The 24,030-nt window shown below is 43.9% G+C and overlaps 1 protein-coding gene across 1 annotated transcript in view; it reads left to right on the top strand.

The window, feature by feature from the left end:
* Nucleotides 1-24,030, top strand: part of CACNA1D (calcium voltage-gated channel subunit alpha1 D) — a 462,312-nt gene that overhangs the window by 225,379 nt on the left and 212,903 nt on the right. The window contains exon 9 of the mRNA XM_040359270.1: nucleotides 16,014-16,183. Coding sequence (XP_040215204.1) covers nucleotides 16,014-16,183 — 170 coding nt within the window. The remainder of the gene's footprint in view (nucleotides 1-16,013; nucleotides 16,184-24,030) is intronic.

The following is a 24,030-nucleotide window of genomic DNA, read 5'->3' as shown; positions in this document are numbered from 1 at the left end:
CTGAAGCTGTGCTAGATCCGACTGGCGTACGTCTTAGTACGCCGTCGGATCTAAGGTGCATATTTACGCTGGCCGCTAGGTGGCGTTTCTGTCGATTTCCGCGTCGAGTATGCAAATTAGCTAGATACGGCGATTCACGAACGTACGTCCGGTGCATTTTTTTACGTTATTCCGTAAGGCTTTTTTCGGCGTATAGTTACCCCTGCTATATGAGGCGTATCCTATGTTAAGTATGGCCATCGTTCCCGCATCGAAATGTGAAAATTTTACGTTGTTTGCGTAAGTCGTTCGCGAATAAGGCTTTGTGTAGAATGACATTCACGTCTTAAGAATTGGCTTGTTGCGGGTTAATTTCGAGCATGCGCACTGGGATACCCGCACGGACGGCGCATGCGCCATTAAAAAAAAACGTCATTTACGTCAGGTCAAGACGTATTAACATAAAACACGCCCCCATCTCATACATTTGAGTTGCGCGCCCTTACGCCGCCAAAGTTACACTACGCCGTCGTAACTTACAGCGCAAATTCTTTCAGGATACAGAAAATACGTTGTAAGTTACGGCGGCGTAGTGTATCAGAGATACGCTACGCCGGACGGAAAGAAGCGCCGCGCTTCGTGGATCTGGCCCATATTGTGTGATCTCTGCCAACAAGAATCTGCACATAGCATATCCTTCCCTCCGTAGAACTGAAAGGAGGTACATGTTCACACGAACATGTATCTCCTTTCAAATGAGCCCGGCCAGGCCTGTACCTAAAAATGTTGGTACAAATCTATAGATGGCACTCAGTTGGAGAAGCACCTGTTTAACCTCAGCCCCATAGCAGCCATGGAGTATGTCTAGCAGAGGAAAATGGCTCCTGGAAGTGTCTAATCCTAAAAGAGTCTAATGCATGTTGTAGTGTTGGAAGGGAGTGAAGGTCGGGGGTCACAGGCTGCCAGAGAGATCCCCTATTGCAGGGAACTGGCCTTTCAATTGTTAAGTAATGGACAGGAACCTGTACTTTGCCCATTCAATGCACAGTGAGGCCCCGTACACACGGCCGAGGAACTCGACGTGCCAAACACATCGAGTTCCTCGGCCAGTTCAGCACTGAAGCCGCCGAGGAGCTCGGCGGGGCGAGAGCTCCCATAGAACAACGAGGAAATAGAGAACATGTTCTCTATTTCCTCGCCGAGCTCCTCGTCGGCTTCCTCGGCCGAAAGTGTACACACGGCCGGGTTTCTCGGCAGAATTCAGCCAGAAACTCGGTCGGAAGCTGAATTCTGCCGAGGAAACTGGTCGTGTGTACGGGGCCTCACAGGGTTTCTTGATTGTCTGTCCTTTCAACTGCTGAAGTGTAGCTCCTTCACTCTCCTGTTGGCCCAACCAAACTCCCCCTCTGGGTACATGGGAGAATGAGACTTGAATCCCCTTTCTTCCATAAAGCGACATCGGACATATGTGCAGCCAATTTCTAGGGATTGGGCAAAAATTCACATATATGCATGCTGTTTTATTATTTCTAAATAAAATAGTTATCTAAACCAGTTCTTAGGACCAAGTCTAAAATAGTCAAAAAAATTATAATCTTATGAAACAAATAATAATATATATTTTATGTCTCTTTAGCAATGCACTGTAAGAACCTGATTGAATGAGAGCTGGAACATGTGTCTTTAGTTATAGTAATTTTACTAGAGTGCCATGTAATACGCATTTCTTGATGTGACATACTGGCCATTGACACTTCCCACCACTCCTAATTTTGAGATTACGGTAATTCCAAACCATGTGATATATTTAAACACTTTCAAAATAGTCCGCTTGACATAAGAATAAATGCCTGCAGCAAAATGCTAACAGTGTAAATTTAACATGACAAGATGTATAATTTAAATCCGAAACATTACAGTTCTTTTTTTTCTCTAACATTTTGAAGGTTTTTTTATTCAGGTTGCCACAGCAACAATTTGCTCAAGAAATTTGTATTAATTCACTTTGTTCCTTAAAGGGACTATAAAGTTTTATAGGCCACTGTCCAAAAAAGTTGAGAATGGGAACTTTTCAGTGTAGCCTAAAGCATTTTTTTTAAAATTTTTTTATGGGTTTGGAAATCAAAAGCAAAAACCTGAGGGCCAGATTCACATAGAATTGCCCAGGTGCAGCGTATCAGCGATACGCTACGCCGCCGTACATTACCTGGCGTATTTTGAAATCCTCAAAGATTTTGCGCCGTAAGTTACGGCGGCGTAGTGTATTTCTCGGCGCGTATTTCAAATTGGGCGGGTAGGGGGCGTGATTCATTTAAATGAAGCGCGTCCCTGCGCCAATTGAACTGCGCATTCTCCGTTTTGGAATTTCCTGCCGTGCTTTGCGCGAAATGACGTCGCACCGACGTCATGTTTTGAACTTAGACGTGAGTTACGTCCTTTCCTATTCACGGACAACTTACGCAAAAAAATAATAATTTTAAATTCGACGCGGGAACGACGGCCATACTTTAACATGGCAAGTCTATCTATACGCCACATAATAGCAGCTTTAACTATACGCCGGGAAAAGACGACGTAAGAGAATGCGACGTCCGCGCGTACCTTCGTGGATCGCGGGAAAAAGCTAATTAGCATTAGCAAACGACGATTATTGCATCTACGATACGAAGGCGTTCGCCTGTTGGATCGCAGCCAGAAGCCGTCGTATCTTGGTTTGAGGAATCAAACTAAAGATACGACGCGGCAAACTTGAAAGTACGCTGGTGTATCAGTAGATACGCCGGCGTACTTGCACTGTGAATCTGGCCCTGAGTGTGCATTTTCAGTAAAAACTGCATGATAGTTGCACAAATACTATATTTTCAAAAGAAAGTACACTAACTGGGAGATTTACTAAAACTGGAGCACTTATGCCACGTACACACAATCATTTTTCGGGTTCTAAAAAAATTACGTTTTTTTTAATGTCATTAAAAACGATCGCGTGTGGGCTTCAGAGCATTTTTTGTGTTCTAGAAAATGGGCAAAAAAAAATTCGAACATGCTCTGTTTTTTAACGACGTTTTTAACGTTGCCGTTTTTCGGGTTGTAAAAAATGGTGGGCTTTAACAACGTGAAAAGTTTGCGCATGCTCAGAAGCAGGTTATGACGGGAGCGCTCGTTCTGGTAAAACTACCGTTCGTAATGGAGTAAGTACGTTCATCACGCTGTAACAGACAGAAAAGCGCGAATCGTCTTTTACTAACACAAAATCAGCTAAAGCAGCCCCAAGGGTGGCGCCATTCGCATGGAACTTCCCCTTTATAGTGCCGTTGTACGTGTTGTACGTCACCGCGCTTTGCTAGAGCATTTTTTTTTCACGATCGTGTGTAGGCAAGGTAGTTTTAATGATCAAGTTGAAAAAAACTTCGTTTTTTCTAGAGCCTGAAAAACGTAATTTTTTAGAACACGAAAAATGATCGTGAGTACGTGGCATAAGAATCTGCTGTCGCTGTGCATGGTAGCCAATCAGCGTCTAACTACAGCTTGTTCAATTAAGCTTTGGGAATAAATCCTGGAAGCTGAAGTTTCTATCCAGAGCTGCACCATATTTTGCACACTCCATTTTCAGTAAATCTCCCCCTAAATTTATTAGCGCACACAGATACAACATAAGTTCCAAAATGTTTACTAAACCAGATAAAACTGTATACATTTGAACCCCCTTACCACCACCTGCTGGTGGCCCTTTAAGGAACTGTTAATGCCAAGAAGTGGAGCAGCTTCCTGATCACATGATCGCTGGTTGATCACAGGTCAATCGCAGGTTGAAGACAGCTTGGTCAATGTGCTGGGAGTGAGCATTATGTGGACTCTTGGCACAGAACCTTAGAGCTCCTAACCTGTTTTTATAAAGGTTAGCCAGGATAGGTATGCAAAGGGAAATTTTTTAAAGGGGATGTTCCAGCCTTTTAGTGTTTATTAAAAGTCAGCAGCTACAAAAGTGTAGCTGCTGACTTTTAATAAACGGACACTTACCTGCTCCACGATCCAGCGATGCGGCCGCCCAGAGCTCCACTCCTCTCCCCCCTCTCTGGCCAACGTCTCCATTCATAGTGTGGGCACCCGGCTGTGACAGCTTTCGGCTTCACGGCCGGGCACTCACTGCGCATGCGTGAGTTGCGCTGCTCTCTATGAATAGACAGGCGATCTCCTAGGACCTGTCACGTGTCCCTGGAGATCGCCTAAAGGGAGGGGCCGCATAAGGCGAGAAGAGAAGTCACTGAGGTGGTCCCTGGGCGGAAGGAGGAAGTGGGACTGAAAGTCCCACTCCTACCGAAGCCCCCACTCCCACCCTCAAAAAATGACATGCCAAATGTGGCATGTAAGAGGGTGAGGAGTGATTAAAGCGGAAGTTCCACTTTTGGGTGGAACTCCGCTTTAAGAATAGTTAAACTTAGGCTTTTCTACTACTTTAAAGTGGTTGTTAGGTCACTATGTAAACTTTATACCATCCCCTCTGTTAGATAACAACCTGTGTCCTAGTGCCTGTGCTTTATAGGAAAAAAGCTGATTTCTACCTGATTTCACAGCGCCTCCCAGCTCTCTCATCTCTCCGTCTGACAGCTCCAGCGGACGAGGCCAAGAACTCCCGAACTGGAGGCATGTAAACTGACCACAGTGTTAGGGCTCAGCAGCCATGATAAACAGTGGCCAGTTGACAGGGAGGTGGGCATAGACAGGCAGGATCAGCCAGGCATTTCAGGTGATACAGGGGGCCAAATTACACAGTACAATCACTATGCTGTATAACATGCTTTAAGAGAACAGTATGCATTTATTTAAATTTTTTTAGGGTAACAAACACTTTAAAAGGGCGGTTCACACTGGGGCGGCACGACTTCGGGGGCGACTCGGCAAGTCGTCCTGAAGACGACTTCAGAGGCGACTTGCAAAATGACTTCTGTATAGAAGTCAACGCAACTCGCCCCCGAAAGTCGTACAAGAACCTTTTTCTAAGTCGGAGCGACTCGCGTCGCTCCTATTAGAACGGTTCTGGTGAATAGAATGGGTCGCGACTTGTCAGGCGGCTGAATTGCCTGACGAGTCGCCCCAGTGAGAACCGGCTCTAAGGGTCACGGAGCTGGCCAATTGCAAGCTGCAAGTTGAAATTCTAGTTCTGACATAAGCTTTACAAAGACTAAGGCAGTAAAAGGGTTAATACGTTCTGCCTGGAAACAAGTATACAGAAAAAAGTAAAAATAAAATGAGAACTCCTTATCTGCATACTTGAATAAGTGTCTCAAGAGATGTTCATTAAGATAGATAAGTTATATTAATTCCTTGTGCTATTTCTTTTCTCATGATAATTTTCTCGTAGAAGTATTCTATTCGCAAACATGTGTAACCAGTATGTTTTCTAAAAAAAAAATGTAGTTTATTTTCCCACAAACCTTTTTTTTTTTTTTACATAAAATGTTAAGCTACTACCAACTCAAACATTTCCTTTTCCTACTATTCTCTATAGACAGCCATTGAAGCTTGAACTCTAATGTTCCAGAGTTCATAAATACTTACCAGAATCGGCTGTCACGTGGTCTCCAAGACACTAACCGGTGGTTTAACGCTGCTCTCCACTGTCTTCACTAGTCCGGCCTTCTATAAACTATAGAATATGTACAGGGGTTGGCATGGTTCGTTTTTTATCCCCCCCTAGAAATGAGCTTTAACCACTAAGTTCCCGGTGAAATTGTAAAGCAGTAATGCAAAAGCTACTTTTTTTTCCTCTGCGTTGTTTTAACCGGTGTTAATATACAGGTTTTTCTTTAAGAGCCGCCAGAGGGCAGGCGCATGCCCTTGCTCCACAGGGTGGGGACCCAATCCGCCTGGCCGACGGTCGTGATCGCCGCCGGCCACGAGCGATCACATGCACAAGCGCCAGCACGGGGATCTGTGTGTTTAAACACACAAATCCCTGTGCTGTCAGAGGAGAGGAGACATGACGTGTGTTCCTACTAAGTAGGAACAATGGGCCAGATCCACAGCCAGCCAGCGTAACTTAAATATTTAGATTTAAGTTACACTGCCGGAAAATTTCTACCTAAGTGCCCGATCCACAAAGCACTTACCTAGAAATTTTCGGCTGTGTAACTTAAATCCGGCCGGCGCAAGGCATTCCTATTTTAATGGGGCGAGTCCCATTTAAATTAGGCGCACTCCCGCGCCGGACGTACTGCGCATGCTCCAGACGTCATTTTCACGACGTGCTTTGCGCGGTTTTACGTTGCGCCGGGTTTTGTGAATCGCGACGGGCATAAAAAAAAAAATACGAGTTGCGGCGAAAAAAAAAAAAAAAAAGACACCGTCGTGGGAAAGAAGGGTCTACTTTTACATGGTGTACTAACTTTACACCTTGTAAAAGCAGCCCTAATTTTGCGATAGCAAACTAATACTTATGGAGAAAAACGAAGCTGAAAAGCTTTGTGGATCTCCGTAAGTGCTAATTTGCATACCCGACGCGGCATTTCAACTCGAAATGCCCCCAGCGGCGGATGCGGTACTGCACCCTAAGATCCGACAGTGTAAGTCCCTTACACATGTCAGATCTTCTGCCTATCTATTGGAAACTGATTCTGTGGATCAGTTCCAATGATAGAAACAGGGATACGACGGCGTATCAGTAGATACGCCGGCATATCCCTTTTGAGGATCTGGCCCAATGATCTGTCTCTTCTCCTAGTCAGTCCTATACCCATACAATTAGAGCACACTGAGGGAACACACAGTTAACCCCTTGATCACCCCCTAGTGTTAACCCTTTCCCTGCCAGTGACATTTACACAGTAATCCGTGCATTTTTATAGCACGGATTAATGTATAAATGTCAATGGTCCCAAAAATTTGTCAAAAGTGTCTGATATGTCCGTCGCAATGTCGTAGTGCCGCAATAAAATGCAAATCACCGCCATTACTAGTAAAAAAAAAAAATAATAATAAAAATGGCATAAAAATATCATAAATCTTTCCCATAGTTTGTAGACGCTATAACTTTTGCGCAAACCAATCAATATACGCTTATTGCAAAAAATGTTACCAAAATATGTAGAAGAATATATATTGGCCTAAACTGATGAAGATTTTTATTTTTATTTTTAGTTTTAAATTGGAGATATTTATTATGGCAAAAAAGAAACAATATTTATTTGTTTCCAAATTGTCGCTCTTTTTTTGTTTATAGCGCAACAAATAAAAACCTGGTTTAAAATACCACCAAAAGTAAGCTCTATTTGTGGGTACAGCGTCGCATGACAGCGCAATTGTCAGTTAAAGCGACGCAGTGCCGAATTGTAAAAAGCATCTGGTCAGGGTAAAATCTTCCAGGGCTGAAGTGGTTAAGCATTTGTGCTTAATGCCCCTGGTGAATCCTCGCTGAGTTTAGCGCTGGAACTGGAAATTGCCATGTGTCAGCCACAGTTCAGCACTACCCAAGAGCCAAGCACTTTAAACACATAGGGGGTTATTTACGAAAGGCAAATCCACTTTGCACTACAAGTGCAAAGTGCACTTGAAATTGCACCGAAAGTGCACTTGGAAGAGCAGTCGCTGTAGATCCGAGAGGGACATGCAAGGAAAAAAAAAACAGCATTTTAGCTTGCACATGATTGGATGATAAAATCAGCAGAGCTTCCCCTAATTTCAGATCTACCCCTCAGATTAACAGCGACTGCACTTCCAAGTGTACTTTCAGTGCAATTTCAAGTGCACTTTGCACTTATAGGCCCAGATTCTCGTAGATCGGCGTAAAACTGGGCGGGCGTAACGTATCTGATTTACGTTACGCCGCCGCAAGTTTTTCAGGTAAGTGCTTTATTCACAAAGCACTTGCGTGTAAAGTTGCGGCGGCGTAACGTAAATCACCCGGCGGAATTCAAATTCGGCGGGTAGGGGGTGTGTAGCATTTAAATGAAGCGCGATCCCGCGCCGAACGTAAAATATCCCAGGGTGCATTGCTCCAAATGACGTCGCAAGGACGTCATTGGTTTCGACGTGAACGTAAATGGCGATCAGCCCCATTGACAGACGACTTACGCAAACAACGTAACTTTTCAAATTTCCACGCGGGAACGACGGCCATACTTAACATTGGTTGCGCCTCATATACCCAGGGTCAACCTTACGCCGGGACAAGCCTAACGTAAACATCGTAACTTTACTGCGTCGGCCGCGCGTACGTTCGGGAATTCGCATATCTAGCTCATTTGCATACTCGACGGGGAAAACGACGGACGCGCCACCTAGCGGACAAAAAAAAAATTGCATTTAAGATCCGACAGCGTAAGAGACTTACGCCTGTCGGATCTAATGGATATCTATGCGTAACTGATTCTAAGAATCAGTCGCATAGATACGACGGCCCAGATTAGGACTTACGATGGCGTACATGGCGCTGCGCCATCGTAAGCCCTTTGAGAATCTGGGCCATAGTTTGCACTTGTAGTGCAAAGTAGATTTGCCTTTTGTAAATAACCACCATAGCCTAAATATTTTAAAATTGCAATAGCTTTTTCCTTATTGTTTCCCTCTTCTGCAGATTTTTGGTCATTTGCTGAATTCCGCAAAAGAATTACAGGGGCACAGGAGATGTTAAGAATAATCAGGGGGCTCTTTATTGTTCAGAAAGCATGAAAATATCTTTGTTTCATGTGTGCAGGTTTTTGAAGTTGCAAAATAGCTCTGCATATAAAACAGATCCCACCCTGCCTCCAATAGCACCGTCTGGTGTTAGTACATATTAAATAATCATGACACAAGGGGCAGAGCTTGTTCTAGGGCAGCATGATGCCCAACTACAGTTCTATACCCCTCCATTGTCAGAGTTGGTCTGTAAAGTAGACTGTAAATTCCATATGTAACAAATGCTGTTACGGGATGACGACAATACACAGTTTTTAGTAAATAACTCCCATGGTCTTCTTGGGTTTGTTTTTGTCACTCTACAGACTCGTATTTGTTGGTTGTGGATTCTATTGAGGTTGAGTGAGATCCCCTTTAGTCTGGGAGGGTTTGTGGCTCCCTGGTCATCTCCCCCCCCCCCCACCACCTTCTATCCTTCCCCTGGAAACCTGCATTTTTACCCCCTCTAATCTTTCCTCTTCTTCTCCTATCTTAACTTTCCTCTGCCTTTACCTTTGAAATATGTATGTCCTTTGCTAAATTTTTCTATGTGTTCATATATGCCGTGAAGGGGCTATGGGTAAATTGATGACATTGGCTAGATTGCAACAGTACATTGTGGCGCTGTTTATGCGAAATATGAGAGCAAGCTCTAATAAAGGAACAGAAGTGCTCATGCAGTGTATTGTAACACGTGATCAGATCAAACCTCCAATAAAGGGAACACTTGAGGGCTTATCTGGGGAGGAAATGACTTGGAAAATCCATTGGATGAACATTTTGCTGCCACCTTTAATGCCCTGTACACAAGATCGGTCCATCCGATGAAAACGGACCGATGGATCGTTTTCATCGGTTAATCGATGAAGCTGACTGGTGGTCAGTCGCGTCTACACACCATCGGTTAAAAAAAAAACGATTGTGTCAGAACGCAGTGACGTAAAACACAACGACGTGCTGAACAAAACAAAGTTCAATGCTTCCTAGCATGCGTCGACTTGATCCTGAGCATGCGTGGATTTTTAACCGATGGACGTGCCTACAAATGATCGTTTTTTTCTATCGGTTCGGTATCCATCGGTTAAATTTAAAACAAGATTGCTTTTTTTTAACCTATGGATAAATAACCGATGGGGCCCACACACGATCGGTTTGGTCCGATGAAAAAGGTCCATCAGACCGTTCTCATCGGTTTGACCGATCGTGTGTATGCGGCATAAGTGGGCCTATACTTTACTTGACTTCCTTTTGCTCTAAAACAAACTTTTTTAAAATTTATTAGACACTGGGATACCATAATATGGTATTATGTCGTAAAACACTGCGTAAACTGTTGGCGCCATATAAATGCTGTATTATAATAATAATAGACAGCCCTGCATAACCAATACATATTTTCAAGAAAAAATGGTTGTAGTGTTTCTGACACAGTGTGGGCATTTAACTATAAATACATCTTAGTGGAGGTTTCCTTTAATAGTTGCGGTAAATTACAAGACTACTGATAAATATTCACATCAGCGTTCTGGTCACATAATTTCCACGGACTCTCAGTGACATTTTCAGTAAGCAGAAGTTTAAATGATACTAAAACTTGAAAGTAATTTCATTTTATAGTGGCTAGAGTATGTTCAGACTGCTTTATGAGGTATTTATGGTTTTATGAACCATTGCTTAAATGAACAATGAAAGAATACAGTCACTCACTGATTGCCATTTACATCATGAAAGTGATTTAGACATGTTCCTGTGCAGTTGACCTTTACTAGTGAAACTAAAGATGCTTGCCCTTAAGTTTCATCTCTTCCAACAGAATCAGTATGATCCATTAGGGTTAAAGCGTTCTCATACTTTTTGTAATAAAGTATGTAAAGAAAAAAATAGTAAATCTCTGGAATACATGCAAATTTCCCCAATGCTTTATTACTTTAAACATAATGGGGCAGATCCACAAAGATCTGGCCCGGCGCATCGTATCTGAGATACGCTACGCCGCCATACCTTACCTGGCTTTGGTTCGAATTCATAAAGATTTTGCGCCGTAAGTTACGGCGGCGTAGTGTATCTCAAGCTGCGTAACGGCACGGAATTCAAATTGGGCGGGTAGGGGGCGTGTTTCATTTAAATAAAGCGTGTCCCCGCGCCGAACGAACTGCGCGTGCGCCGTCCCTAAATTTCCCGCCGTGCATTGTGCGAAATGACGTCGCAAGGACGTCATTGGTTTTGACCTGGACGTAAATTACGTCCATCCCGATTTCACGAACGACTTACGCAAAAAAAAAAAAAATGGAAATTATACGCGGGAACGACAGCCAGACTTAACATTGAGTACGCCACGAAATAGCAGCTTTAACTATACACCGAAAAAAGCCGACTAGAGACGACGTAAAAGAATGCGCTGGCCGCTCGTACGTTCGTGGATCGTCGGAAATAGCTAATTTGCATACTCGACGCGGAAAACGAAGGGAACGCCACCCAGCGGACGCCGAAGAATTGCATCTTAGATCCGAAGGCGTACGAAGACGTACGCCTGTCAGATCTAACCCAGATGTCGTCGTATCTTGTTTTGAGGATTCAAAACAACGATACGACGTGGGAAATTTGAAAGTACGCCGGCGTATCAGTAGATACGCCGGCGTACTCTCTCTGTGGATCTGCCCCAATGCAAGTAAAAAAAAAAGTATATCTTTATGTGCCAGAAATAATGTAAAACCCCCCACCACCACCTGCAATAATAATACACTTTTATTTGTTTTTTTGAGGGGGAGGAATTTTTTTCAGCAGCCCCATCCCTAATGCCATTCTGGCCTGCTCCAGCAGCCCCCTTGAAGACCTCTACCACCAATCCCAGGCTGCAGAAGCCCATTCATAGCGCAAGCAGGGGCCAGGCTGGTGGAAAGAGGGGGAGGGCAGGATAGGAGCCTGCATGTCTAGTGAACCCCAGAAATCCCCATCGCCTCATCTTGGAAATGGTGTCCATTAATAGCATAGGAGGCATGTATATTGGGTTTCAAGAGTCTGGTAGGAGGCAGTAATGCCGCGTACACATGGTCGGAATTTCCGACAACAAATGTTCGATGTGAGCTTGTTGTCGGAAAATCCGACCGAGTGTAGGCTCCATCGGATATTTGCTGTCGGAATTTCCAACAACAAAGGTTTGAGAGCTGATTCTCAATTTTTCCGACAACAAAAGTCAACTTTTGTTGTCGGAAATTCTGATCGCCTGTAGCCAATTCTGACGCACAAAAATACTACGCATGCTCGGAATCAATTCAACGCATGCTCGGAATCATTGAACTTAATTTTTCTCGGGAAACCTGGGAAACAAGATAAACCAGGGAAAAGCTGTGTGGAGGTTTCCTGTTCCATGGTTACCCACAGTTTGGTGTTACGGTAGCAGTACCAGTCAACCACCTGCGTTAGGTTTGTTTCCTTGTACGATAGGTTAATGTCTGGGAGACTGATAGGTGTTTCACCGTGTAGCGTAGTTTAACATCTGGGAGACTGATTTCACCATACTCTTTAGGTCAAGTCAGGAGTGTGTGGTTTAGTATGGCCTCGTACACACGACCGAGAAACTCGATGGGCAAAACACATCGTTTTGCTCGTCGAGTTCCTTGTGAAGCCGTCGAATCTCGACAAGCCAATTTTCTCCATTCCCGTCAAGGAAATAGAGAACATGCTCTCTTTTTGGCTCGTTGAATTTCTCAACAGTTTCCTCGACGAAAATGTACACACGACCGGTTTCCTCGGCAAAAAAATATCTCCCAGCAAGTTTCTTGCTGGTTTTTGCTGAGAAACTCGGTCGTGTGTATGAGGCCTTACTGTTCCCCAAGTCCCACAAAAAGGATATAACTATTGATTGTAGTCGTGAGAAGTCCCAACCCATGTTGTGGATACCCAGTCAACATGGCCATCCAGCTCAGCATCAGGGTATTTTGCAGTTCCCAGGGCACACCTGTGTAGGTTGATTTCTATTTGGGTTACGAAGAATGCTGATGAGATCAGGTGGTTTGTCTTGGCAGCATTTTTCCATAGTGGTTATGTCTCCTGACAGCAACACAGGATGCTGGAGCAGTTGAAGAGGGGGAGTAAGACGCAGTCACATGGCAACCATTAGTTAGGTGAGTTATACTGCGTTAAAGGTAATGACATGGCTGAGAGGGGCCCTGAGGGTTGGACGCTTGTTGCAGAGAGGCAGTAGTGTCATGACAGATAGAAATTACAGATCCACATTAGGTACTTACTATTGCATTCTTAGGCCACATACTCAGGGCCCGCTGAAGGATCCTCTGGTGCTCCGGGAGTGAGTCTGACCCTGGATTCACCTGTATTTCTCCAGATTGAGCCACATTTGATATTTTTCACCAAACCCAATAATGTGATATTAGGTTGTAGTAAAATTCGCCTTATTTTTTAATACAGACATTATTACTTTTGCTGGCTGACCCCCTTTACTCATTGCCAGATATTTGACTGTCAAAATAAGACTAAACAAGTCAAGTCACAGGTCATTGGTGAAGATTTGACCCACAAGGGTCAGCTATTCTTCGGTTCAAGGAAACAACAAACTGCTTGTGAACTGGAGAGCTTCTACATACAGAAAGGCCAACCCCCTTCTTCTGTACCAACCGGTCATGTAATTGATAAGAGTTGCACTAGACGCAGGCCTAAGGGCCTTGATTTAAAAAATTTGAAGCATATGTTGTGCTTTTAAGTTGAACAGGACTTTTGGTAGGTTACTAAACTAAGTTAAAAAGTGATCATTTGCTACTGAAGAAAACGCAGCTAATGTTTTAGATTTCATTAAAAGATGTCTCTGCACTCACACCCGTAATGCACCAAACTTGTTTATTTACTATGATTGTTTGCCCTATCTAGCGGGCATTATGCAATATTTTTCTGATTGAGGTTTTGCAGAAAAATATTGCATTAGGGCCATTAGATGAAGAAGATGATCATAGGAAATAAAAATATTAGACACATTTCGCCACAGCTATGTGAATGTATTAAAGGTAACAAGCTTTTTTTGGTCAGACATTACTTTTTATAGTAACTATGTATATTTTCTTACTGAAATCAATCAGGTTCTTTTTTCAGTGTATGGGTGACATTGGTCATGGTAATGTATGTGGTCATGGTAATATAATACACAAGCGGTTAACGTTCATGTTAAGGTAACCCGTTTATTTTAAATTGGCTGCCGATGCACATAAATCTGTACATGCCTTAATTTTATTAATATATCACATCATGCACAGATGTGAATTCATGTAGGTAGCGGTGCACTACTTGGCTTTTTTGGGGTGCCATTCTTAATGAATAGCATTGCAACACACTACACTGCGTTCCATGCATTGTAATAACACACAGTAAAGATTACGGATTTGCATTACATTATCAAAACGCACTGCAGTGACTGTCACCTTACTATATAATGGGTTCAAGACAAATACTGATATTTTGTACTTCTTTGAGATCTAAGTCTTAGGTTGTGCTCTGTATGTTACAAAATGTGTGTCATTGTGATATGTTGTATCCTGTTAATATGAAAACTAGATCAAAACTAGTGAAAGTGCTTTCTTTAGCAGCCAATCAACTTCCAGGTATTGTTGTAAAAGGGATCTGTCCCTTTTTGGGGGAATATCTTTTTCTATTACTTGTTCTAGTTTTTGTATATGAGTCCTAATAAGTATATTGTCTTTTTCATGCTTTGTAATCAGGTGTCATCCTTGTAATACATTAAAGGCCAACTCGAGGAAATCCTATAAAAATGCTTAGCTAATTTACGTATTCCATCAAAAACCATAAAATAATTTGTTCTCAATTAGGCTAGTGCAATTATTTGAAATTCATCTTTATATTATGTTGCCAAGCTACAGCTTAAAAAGCAGACATGCAGTTGGAGTGTCTGCCATATAAGATAATGGGTAATCAAGGTTGTTAGGTGTGTTTTTGATGTCACAATGTAGAGTATAAGATTTCCTATCATCTGTGCCCAGTCTTTCCACACAGAGTTAAAGCGGGAGTTCACCCGAAATTTTTTTTTTAACATTAGATTGATGCTCATTTTGTGAAGGGGAATCGGGTAGTTTTTTTAAAAACGAAGCAGTACTTACCGTTTTAGAGAGCGATCTTCTCCGCCACTTCCGGGTATGGTCTTCGGGACTGGGCATTCCTATTTGATTGACAGGCTTCCGACGGTCGCATACATCGCGTCACGAGTAGCCGAAAGAAGCCGAACGTCGGTGCGGCTCTATACGGCGCCTGCTTACCGATGTTCGGCTACTTTCGGAAAATCGGAAAATCGTGACGCGATGTATGCGACCGTCGGAAGCCTGTCGGAAGACTGTCAATCAAATAGGAACGCCCAGTCCCGCAGCCCATACCCGGAAGCGGCGGAGAAGATCGCTCTCTAAAACGGTAAGTACTGCTTCGTTTTTAAAAAAAACGACCCGATTCCCCTTGACAAAATGAGCATCAATCTAATGTTAAAAATTAACATTTCCGGGTGAACCTCCACTTTAATCCAGCTCTGAGCAATCCTCTATTATTGTTGAGTGAAATAAAACAGACTTACAGAGAAAAACCTTAGTCCGTTCCGTCCCTTGCTTTGAATGACAGGTTATTTACATATCTAATGCACTAGCTTCAGACAGGCTTTATTTTTTAATTCCCACCCCCACTCCTTTTCTGAAGTCATGTGGTTACTTTTCTGGATTTTGACTGGATGTTAGTCATCATAGCAGAATTCAGTGTAAAAAATACACAGGAAAAATGCATGTTGACAAGGGGAGTGTAGAGGTGGGAGGAGACACTACTGACATCACAACTCCACCCACCGAGCTCCAGACAACAGACCCACCCACAGAATCGGCAGTTTTTCGGGTCTCATAACAGACAGAAGGGGAAACATTTGACAGGTAAAGATACATGCAGGAGGCATCTATATCCTTATAGATCAGCACTATGGCAGTAGTTTAGAAAGGATGAGAGTGGGTTTATATCCACTTTACATGAGAGCTCAGGGTGTGCTAATATTAAATAGAGCAGGCAGGAGATGGGTCAGTGGAGCAGAATCTGTAGAATTGCAGGATAGTGATGCCACTCTCTAATCGCATGCAACCATGAGCATAGCAGTTCTGGGTTGATTATAGACGTATGTGTGTTACTTTATCTGACAGATCAAATAGGTCTTCTATATGTGAATTCACTTATTTATTCTGGAGTTGGCCTTTAAATATCTGCAAATTTTAGAGCTTTGCATGCAGAACTTTGCTTTTCACAAATTATTTCCGTGCTTTGCTTGTGTGTGATTTTATTGCTGTTTGTGCATAATTCACGCGTTTACGGTATATTTCCTTTTTCTTGGCTCTGTGTAGTGAGTTTTCTAAGGAAAGAGAAAAGGCGAAAGCTAGAGGGGACTTTCAGAAACTGCGTGAGAAACAACAGCTGGAAGAGGACCTGAAGGGTTACCTGGACTGGATCACCCAAGCTGAGGACATTGATCCTGAGAATGAAGAGGAGGGAGATGAAGAAGTCAAACGCAATAGTATGTATTTAAATCTGACCTGAACCCAGTATAACAATATCACGGGTAATTCTACTCTCCATGTTAGTCCTATTATGTATCTAGATTTACACCTGCATTACACTAATATGCACCTTGCGTTTGGCACGTAGTGATTAGCCACAGTGAAAACACACTATTTTTATACCTTTTTAAGCCTCCTCGCCTTCCCCCTTCAAGATGTTTCCTGTAATCAGCCTTAACTAGGTAGTTGTCAGTCTCAGGAACTTAAGTCAGCTGGAGATTTAAAGGGGTTGGGACTGCTCCGGAGCCAAGTAAAAAGTACTAGTGTTGGCAAAATAATATTTGGAAGAGAATGTGATTATTTTTTCTTTATCTAAGGCTAGGTTCACACTGCTGCGAATTCCGTGATTTTACCGCGATTTCGCAGCTGCGATTTTGTCGCGATTTCGGCCGCGATTTAAGAGACATCTGTGCAGGGTTCAATGTAAATCGCGGCCCGAAATCGCAAAAAGTAGTACAGGAACTACTTTTTGAAATCGGTGCAGCGCCGCAGATGCGGCGTCGAAACCGATTAGGACAGTGCCATTGCCGGCAAATGCCGCCGATTTGAGATGCGATTTGACATGTGAAATCGCATCTCATATCGTACCAAATCGTACCCAGTGTGAACCTGGGCTAAATGATATTTTTTATTTTATTAGAGGTTATCTGAGCACAAATACAAAATGAGAAGCTTTCCATGGCATGATGACATTTTATCAAGGCCAAACTCCAGGCAAACAGCCCACTACATCATAAAATAGATTTGTTTTTACTATTCCTGTCCACCCAGTTCTGAGATTGAATCTGCTCTGCTACACAGCACAGCTGTCACGTACCTCGTGGAGATCAAGCTGGAGAGGGGGCTTCTCTTGCACCTCCTGTCTGACTGAGTCTTGGCAGGAACCAGGTGGCTGGAGAGCGCTGGGCAGACTCTGAGAACGGGAGCTCTGTATCGCTGGGTCAGCAGATGGAGGTGTAGCCGGCACATAAGCCAGGAGGTCATCAACAGCCGGACAGAGCAGGTACAGAGACAAGAGGCAGAGACGGGACACAGGCAGGGTTCGGTACACAGTTGGGCAGCAAGGTGCAGGAACATCAGGTAGAAGCGGAGTCAGACACAAGCCGGGATCAGATAGGCAGGCGGAGATCAAAGAGTAGGTTCAGGTGAAGCAAGGCTTAAGTCCTGCGGGAACATGTGGGAACGGAGTTCCTGCACTTTTTTCACAGCAGGAACTCAGTTCCCTTTGCAGGACTAGAGCAGCCGAGAGCAGCTGAGCCGCCCGAGCCAATCCTTCACTACGAAGCGATGCCCAGCTCGAGTCACTGTCAGGGGCAGGCGAACCTTAGAACTTGCTTCTTTCTAAATCCCGTGATAACTCGTGGCAGACCTCCGCAATGTCTCCTGGGAACAATGACAAAAGCTCCCAGGAGACATTGCGGCATCGAGGAAGTGACGGAATACCCGCACACTACCCGATGAATCCATATACAGGAAGCGGACAGTAATATAAAGGATTACTAAAGGGTACAGTGGATCGAAAAAAAAACAAAAAAACATGCGGTTTAGTAATTATGCATATGAGCGTATCATTTTTTTTTTTTTTGGTGGGGGAGCGGATCTTGTGTGGGAGTTCCCACACTTTTTTCCCCAGGACTTGACCCCTGAGGTGAAGACACAGGAAACTTGGATCAGATCGGGTAAACAGACACCAACTCAGCAATGTTCATGTGTCAGTGTTTAGTTTAAATAAGGTTACTTGGCGCCCATACGTGCGTGTGTACGTGCGCACGCGCATGCGACAATACAAGTTTTTCTTTGTGAACACACTGGTGTGCCCGTGATTTTGTGCAGGTGCGTGCCTGTTGGCCGGACTTCTTTCACAACAGCCCTGTTTGGCACAACACAACACATCCGTCGCTCCATAAAAAAGGATTGCTGTAAATGCTTGTAAAGTATTAGCTGGAGTTTGGCTCCAATTTGTTAGTGTATATAAATCTGCTAGTCAATCTAAAACTCCCCTCCGTGAGAATGACAGTTCTGCTGTCCAAAGATGCCCCTTCATCCAGAGTGGGGGCGCTCTCATACAGAAGGTGTGTTACTGGCAAAATCACAGAGTGAGAACAGAGGGAAACAAATTCAGACACCACATCTAATGATTGGTAAGCTGTAATATATTATTTTTTGGGGTTTTGGGTCTAATACCGCTTTAAGCCCTCCCCAGCAACATATACTTATCTTCCTTTTGCCACCCTGCCTCTTTGTTCAGTCCCCGGGAATAAAAGCTCTTTGTAAGCTACAAGTCGCTACAGTTGGGCTGGGCTATGAATTTTCTGCCCAGCACTATCACATGGAGTAAGTGAGCTGTTCTTCTATACCCAGAAGTAGCAGGTACCTCCTTTAGCCGTCAGTGCTGAATGGAGCAGTGGGTGAGTAAATTAAAGAAATGTATTTACTGGGGAGGGGTAGAGGAATAAACTAAACTGGTGCATTTCCAAAGGAAAAGTTTGCAATTCACTATGTGCAAGAAAATATATAGAAGGAATGGCTGCACACCACTGTATTGAATTTATTAGAACATCCCAAAAGACACTACGGGAAAAGAATGCCTGGTAACGCGTTTCACACACTTTTGTTGTGTGTGATCATTACACCTATGTGTAAGAGGAATTTTTTGGGTTTGGAAAAGTGGCTCCAAATGCATGCAGTGTGAGAAGTGCACTATGTGTAGATTACATGCAAGAGGTATAGTATGCTCAGGGGCGGACTGACCATTCGGGCACTCGGGCATTGCCCGAGGGCCCCATGCCACTAGTAAAACCTCAGCCTCATTAAAACCAGGGACAATATGTAAAAATCTGTGTTTTTTTACATATGTCCCTGAAATGTCCCTTACCAATATCCTTTTGGTCTAAAAATCCCAAGATTATAGCTGCCCCGCCGCTCCAGTACCTTCTCAGTGTGTGTATGTGTATTCTGTGTGTCTGTATGTGTATTCTATGTGTATGTATACTGTGTGTGTATATTGTGTGTCTGTGTATGTATACTGTATGTGTGTATACAGTACTGTGTGGCCCCATAATCTATTACCTGGGGCCCCATAATCTCCTATTGCCCGGGGGCTCCATAATCTCCTATTGCCTGGGGGCCCCATTAAACTCCTATTGCCTGGGGGCCCCATTAAACTCCTATTGCCTGGGGGCCCCATTAAACTCCTATTGCCTGGGGGCCCCATTAAACTCCTATTGCCTGGGGGCCCCATTAAACTCCTATTGCCTGGGGGCCCCATTAAACTCCTATTGCCTGGGGGCCCCATTAAACTCCTATTGCCCGGGGCCCCACAATCTCCTATTGCCCGGAGGGCCCAATAATCTCCTATTGCCCGAGGGTCCTATGAGTTGTCAGTCCGCCCCTGAGTATGCTCCACTTCTACATACAATGGGCACTTCTTTCTATGGGGTTTTGCACTATGCACATTGTATTCTGGATGTACCGCATCTATCGGCGTATACCGCGCACTTTTTTCCCCTTAAAATCAGGGGGAAATTGTGGGTACGCGATATACGCTGATCCCCGCTGTCTCCGACATGAGCCGAGCCGAGTGTACTGTGCACTCGGCTAGGCTCGGCCACGCTCGGCTCCGCCTGCAGCCACGCGAAAGGAGCCGAGTGAAGCGCAGGAAATCCGGCTCTGCACAGCGCGCCAAATTCAAACACATGACGCTGCATCCCCGCAGACGGACACCCACAAGGCTCGACAGACCACGCGCAAGGCCGCCGATGGACGCCGGGCAAGACAGCAGACGGACACCGACAAGGCTGGACGGACCCCGCACAAGGCCGCAGACGGACGCCGGACAAGGCCGCCGATGGACGCCGGACAAGGCTGCCGATGGACGCCGGGCAAGACATCCAAAATGTAAGTTTGTTCCCTAAACTTCCCTTCTCAGCTTGGGGTGCGCGCTATACGCCGGCGTGCGGTATATGCCGATAAATACGGTAGATGGATGGAATTTTGCATTGAGAACATACAGTATATGGGGTGTCTTGTGTGTGCAGGAGTAACTTTCAAGATACAATATGCGCAGGGAGCTTCTGCAACTTGGAAGTTACATCTTTTCAAATGACGGTACTTGCCATACAATTTGTAAAGTGAGGTGCATTTGAGTTTATGTCATAAAAGAACAGCATGAGCTGAATGAAATAGTCTTGTACTAATGGCAATGACAGTTTTAACAGTTTACCAGCGGTATATCACATAATAATAAAATCTCCGTCTGTCATCTTGTTTTGAATGATCTTCAGGTTATATGAGTTTACAGTCTTGTAAATGTAAATTGTCCTAAAACGGCTCTGTTTTTTTTTTTTGTGCTCAAATGAGTTAAGTGCTTAACATCCATATATTATAGAGATGTGTTTTTCTCTGAAGTGATTTAAGGATAAGTGTTCTTTCAGAGAAAACGCATTTATACTGTTTGCCTCTTTGGGCTCCATGCACACTGGAGCTGATAAACTGCAGTTTATTGGCGTTTTTTTTTTTTTTAAAGCCCATAAACTGCACTCTGTTAGCCTATGTGTCCATACACACATGGAAGTTTTTCAGCTTTAACCACTTACGGACCGCCCGCCGCAGTTTTACGTGATGACTTTGAAGAGGAATACTATTGTTATGGTAGCAGCTAGCTACCATAACCCCCGGTATACTCTTCTTCAGCGGGTGGTCCTCTACAAGATAAAAGTGGTCTCTGTGGCAGATTCGCCGCAAGATCACTGTTATCGGCGGTGGGAGAGAGCCCTCCCCTCCGCCGCTTACCGGAGCCATCGGTAGCGGCGGAGGCGATCCGGTCCTATTCCTTGCTGCATGTGGAGACGAGTGAGGGGAAGATGGCCCCCACCTGTCTCCATCTCACTGCAGGGCGGAAGCGACGTCAAAACGTCACTTCCGCCCATATGTCCTAAAGGGAAATTTTTTTGTTGTAATTTTTTCAAATGACAATTTTTTTTTTCTGTTATTGCATTTAAGTCGAAATATGAGATCTGAGGTCTTTTTGACCCCAGATCTCATATTTAAGAGGACCTGTCATGCTTGTTTTCTATTAAAAGGGATGTTTACATTCCTTGTAATAGGAATAAAAGTGACCCACTTTTTTTTTTTTAAACACATTAAAAATCAATAAACTCAAGTAAAATAAATAAGAAAAAACAAAAACATTTTTTATCAAGTGCCCTGTCCCAACGAGCTCGCGCGCAGAAGCGAACGCATACATGAGTAGGCCCGCATATGAAAACGATGTTCAAACGACACATGTGAGGTAGCACTGCGATCATTAGAGCGAGAGCAATAATTCTAGCCCTAGACCTCTAGCCCTAGATGCACACTGGAGCTGATAAATTGCAGTTCATTGGAGTTTGGGCATTTTTTTTAAATGCCCATAAACTCCACTCTATGTTAGCCTATGTGTCCATGCACACATGGACGTTTTTTTAGCAGTGGAGTTTATGGGCTTTTTTCTGAACACCCGAAAATCGCATTCAAAGTTTTTTTTACCTCAAAAAAGCCAAACGCAGATAAACGCTAAAAAACGCTAATAAATGCTCAAGAACGTATAACTACTTAGCTCGCCAGCATTTTTTTGCATTTTTGATCCATTGAAAAAAAGAAAAAAAAAACGCTAAAAATGCTTGTTGCACTACCCCCTGGAGGAATCATTTTTTTCTTTGTTCAGCCTTCTGGCTAAACAAATAATAGCAAAAAAGTGATCATTCTGTGGCCAACTTTAGTTTCTCTATGTCTATATAAAACATTGTGGTATTGTTTTTACTGTTTGCGGGGCTTCTGCCTTGCAATGTATAGTGGATCTGTGTGGGAAGGGCAGAGCCTAGAACCTGGACCTGAATCCAGAAGGCGACTATTGATGCTCTAGATCAAAGCCCGCTGTTTTGGAGTTTGTAAATATTTATAGCGCTGTTTGTTACACACGCTGCGATGTAAGAGCGCATTGAAAAGGTTGAGTTGGTACACTAGCAGAATTCTGACAAGTGCGTGGTAATTTGCAGCGCGCACAATATGCCTGTAGGATAGCCACGCGAGAAACACATTGCAAAGCCGTCACTGGAGCTGATCTAATGTATTAAACAGCAGGAAACAGACATTCATGGAGACAGCGCCTGATTTCTGCCAAATCCACGCTGTGAGCTCAAACACCTCGCTGCAGACGCCAGCTTTCCTCATGTAACAGCAGCCAACGTATTGATGATACAAGGTGGGAACCCGGGCTGGGATGTAATGGTGATACATTCTGGAGTTCAGGCAGGGAGCAGATCAACTTGCCGGCCGCGATGACACAGGGTCCAGTAATGTAATGCCCCCAAATAACAAATAACTTTTCTATAGTTTCTGACTACAGATGTTTAGATCATGAAAGCGTATCCAAACCTAAAAACAAAAAATAAACATACTGCAGCTTACCGGTCCTTAGATGAGTACAGAAAACGCCTGTTTATCTTCCCAGAAATGCAATATGCGTGACACTTCTTCTGAGATTTAAAGAAAGCTTAAAGGGTTTGTAAAGGACATTTTTTTATCTTAATAGCTTTCTTTACCTTAATGCAGTGCTGTTTTCATGTCCTCATTGTTCGTTTTTGCTCTCAAATTGCTGTAATTCTTCTCTGATCTCCACACTTCCTGGTTGTCTGTTTCCTGATGACCACAGTACTGGGAGCTTTCTCTGAAACACCTCTGATCGCTCAGTTCTCAGAGAGCTGGTGACTGTCAGCCACTGGCTCCCTGCTCTGCCTCCCTGCGCTCACTGGAGCGCTGGGCTATGGAGGAGGTGGGAGCAGCCAGCTAAGGCTCTCAGCGGCTCGCTGAGATGCTGATCCGGTTACCGGTGCAGGAATGTGAGCACATCCCAAACATATGGTCGTGATCTTTCCTGAGCCAGGACCGCCTCTGTGATGTCAGCTGACAGCGGGCTTCAGCCCACTGCCAGCTGAAAACGGGTCACAGGAGTGCAAAACGAACTGCACTCCTGTGATCCACAGAAGAAGTACAGCCAAATGAGCCTTGGCTGTACTTCTCCTTTAATATCCAAAGTCAGATTTATTCATGGCTTTACAGCACACTAGCTATTAATATTCCCTTACCATACATTGCAGCAAATTGCACTTTATCCTTCAACAGCTGCCCATAACAGAGATACGATCTCCATTCGGCTTACGGAAAGTGAGTGCAGCCGTTTGTTATCTGTTTAATAATGGTGGGTTAGTTGAAAATAATGACTGGAGTATTACATATTGCTGATTTGCTGCTCGCACAAAGTTCTTTAATGAGCTTATGCCACTCTGGTTTTATCACTGCACATTTCTCATTTAATTGACACTGTCCTCTGGGATGCTTTGACCTTATATTCTTCCCCACAGGAAAAGAACAACTTGTCTCACACATCTAGGAGCTTAACCTCATCTTCTCAGACACGCTTTTAATGTACATTTTACATGCATTGTTTATTTCATTGCCTATTAAAAGGTTGAAATGTGTTCCATCTGCCCTGTGAGGTTCCGTGATGTCAGGAGAAATGGTAGTCAGGTGTCAGTGAAAGCACCAATGAAAAACGAAAGAGAACCTGCCAAGATAGACTCATGGGAGCTTGGGCTGATGAATTGTTCCTGAAATTGCATTTTCTGGGGCTGTCGTCTTCATCCTTGCTTTAGTACTTACAGACAGTGGTGTATTTAGGTTTTGTGTTGCCCTAGGCCTGACTAAACTCATGCACCCCCTAATTTAAAAAAGACCCAAACCTTCCTGTCAAGGCCACACCCCTTGC

This window comes from Rana temporaria, chromosome 7 (assembly GCF_905171775.1).
Source record: "Rana temporaria chromosome 7, aRanTem1.1, whole genome shotgun sequence".
Classification (NCBI taxonomy): domain Eukaryota; kingdom Metazoa; phylum Chordata; class Amphibia; order Anura; family Ranidae; genus Rana; species Rana temporaria.
Note: the sequence above shows the minus strand (reverse complement) of the source record. Positions and strands in the feature narration are given on the sequence as shown.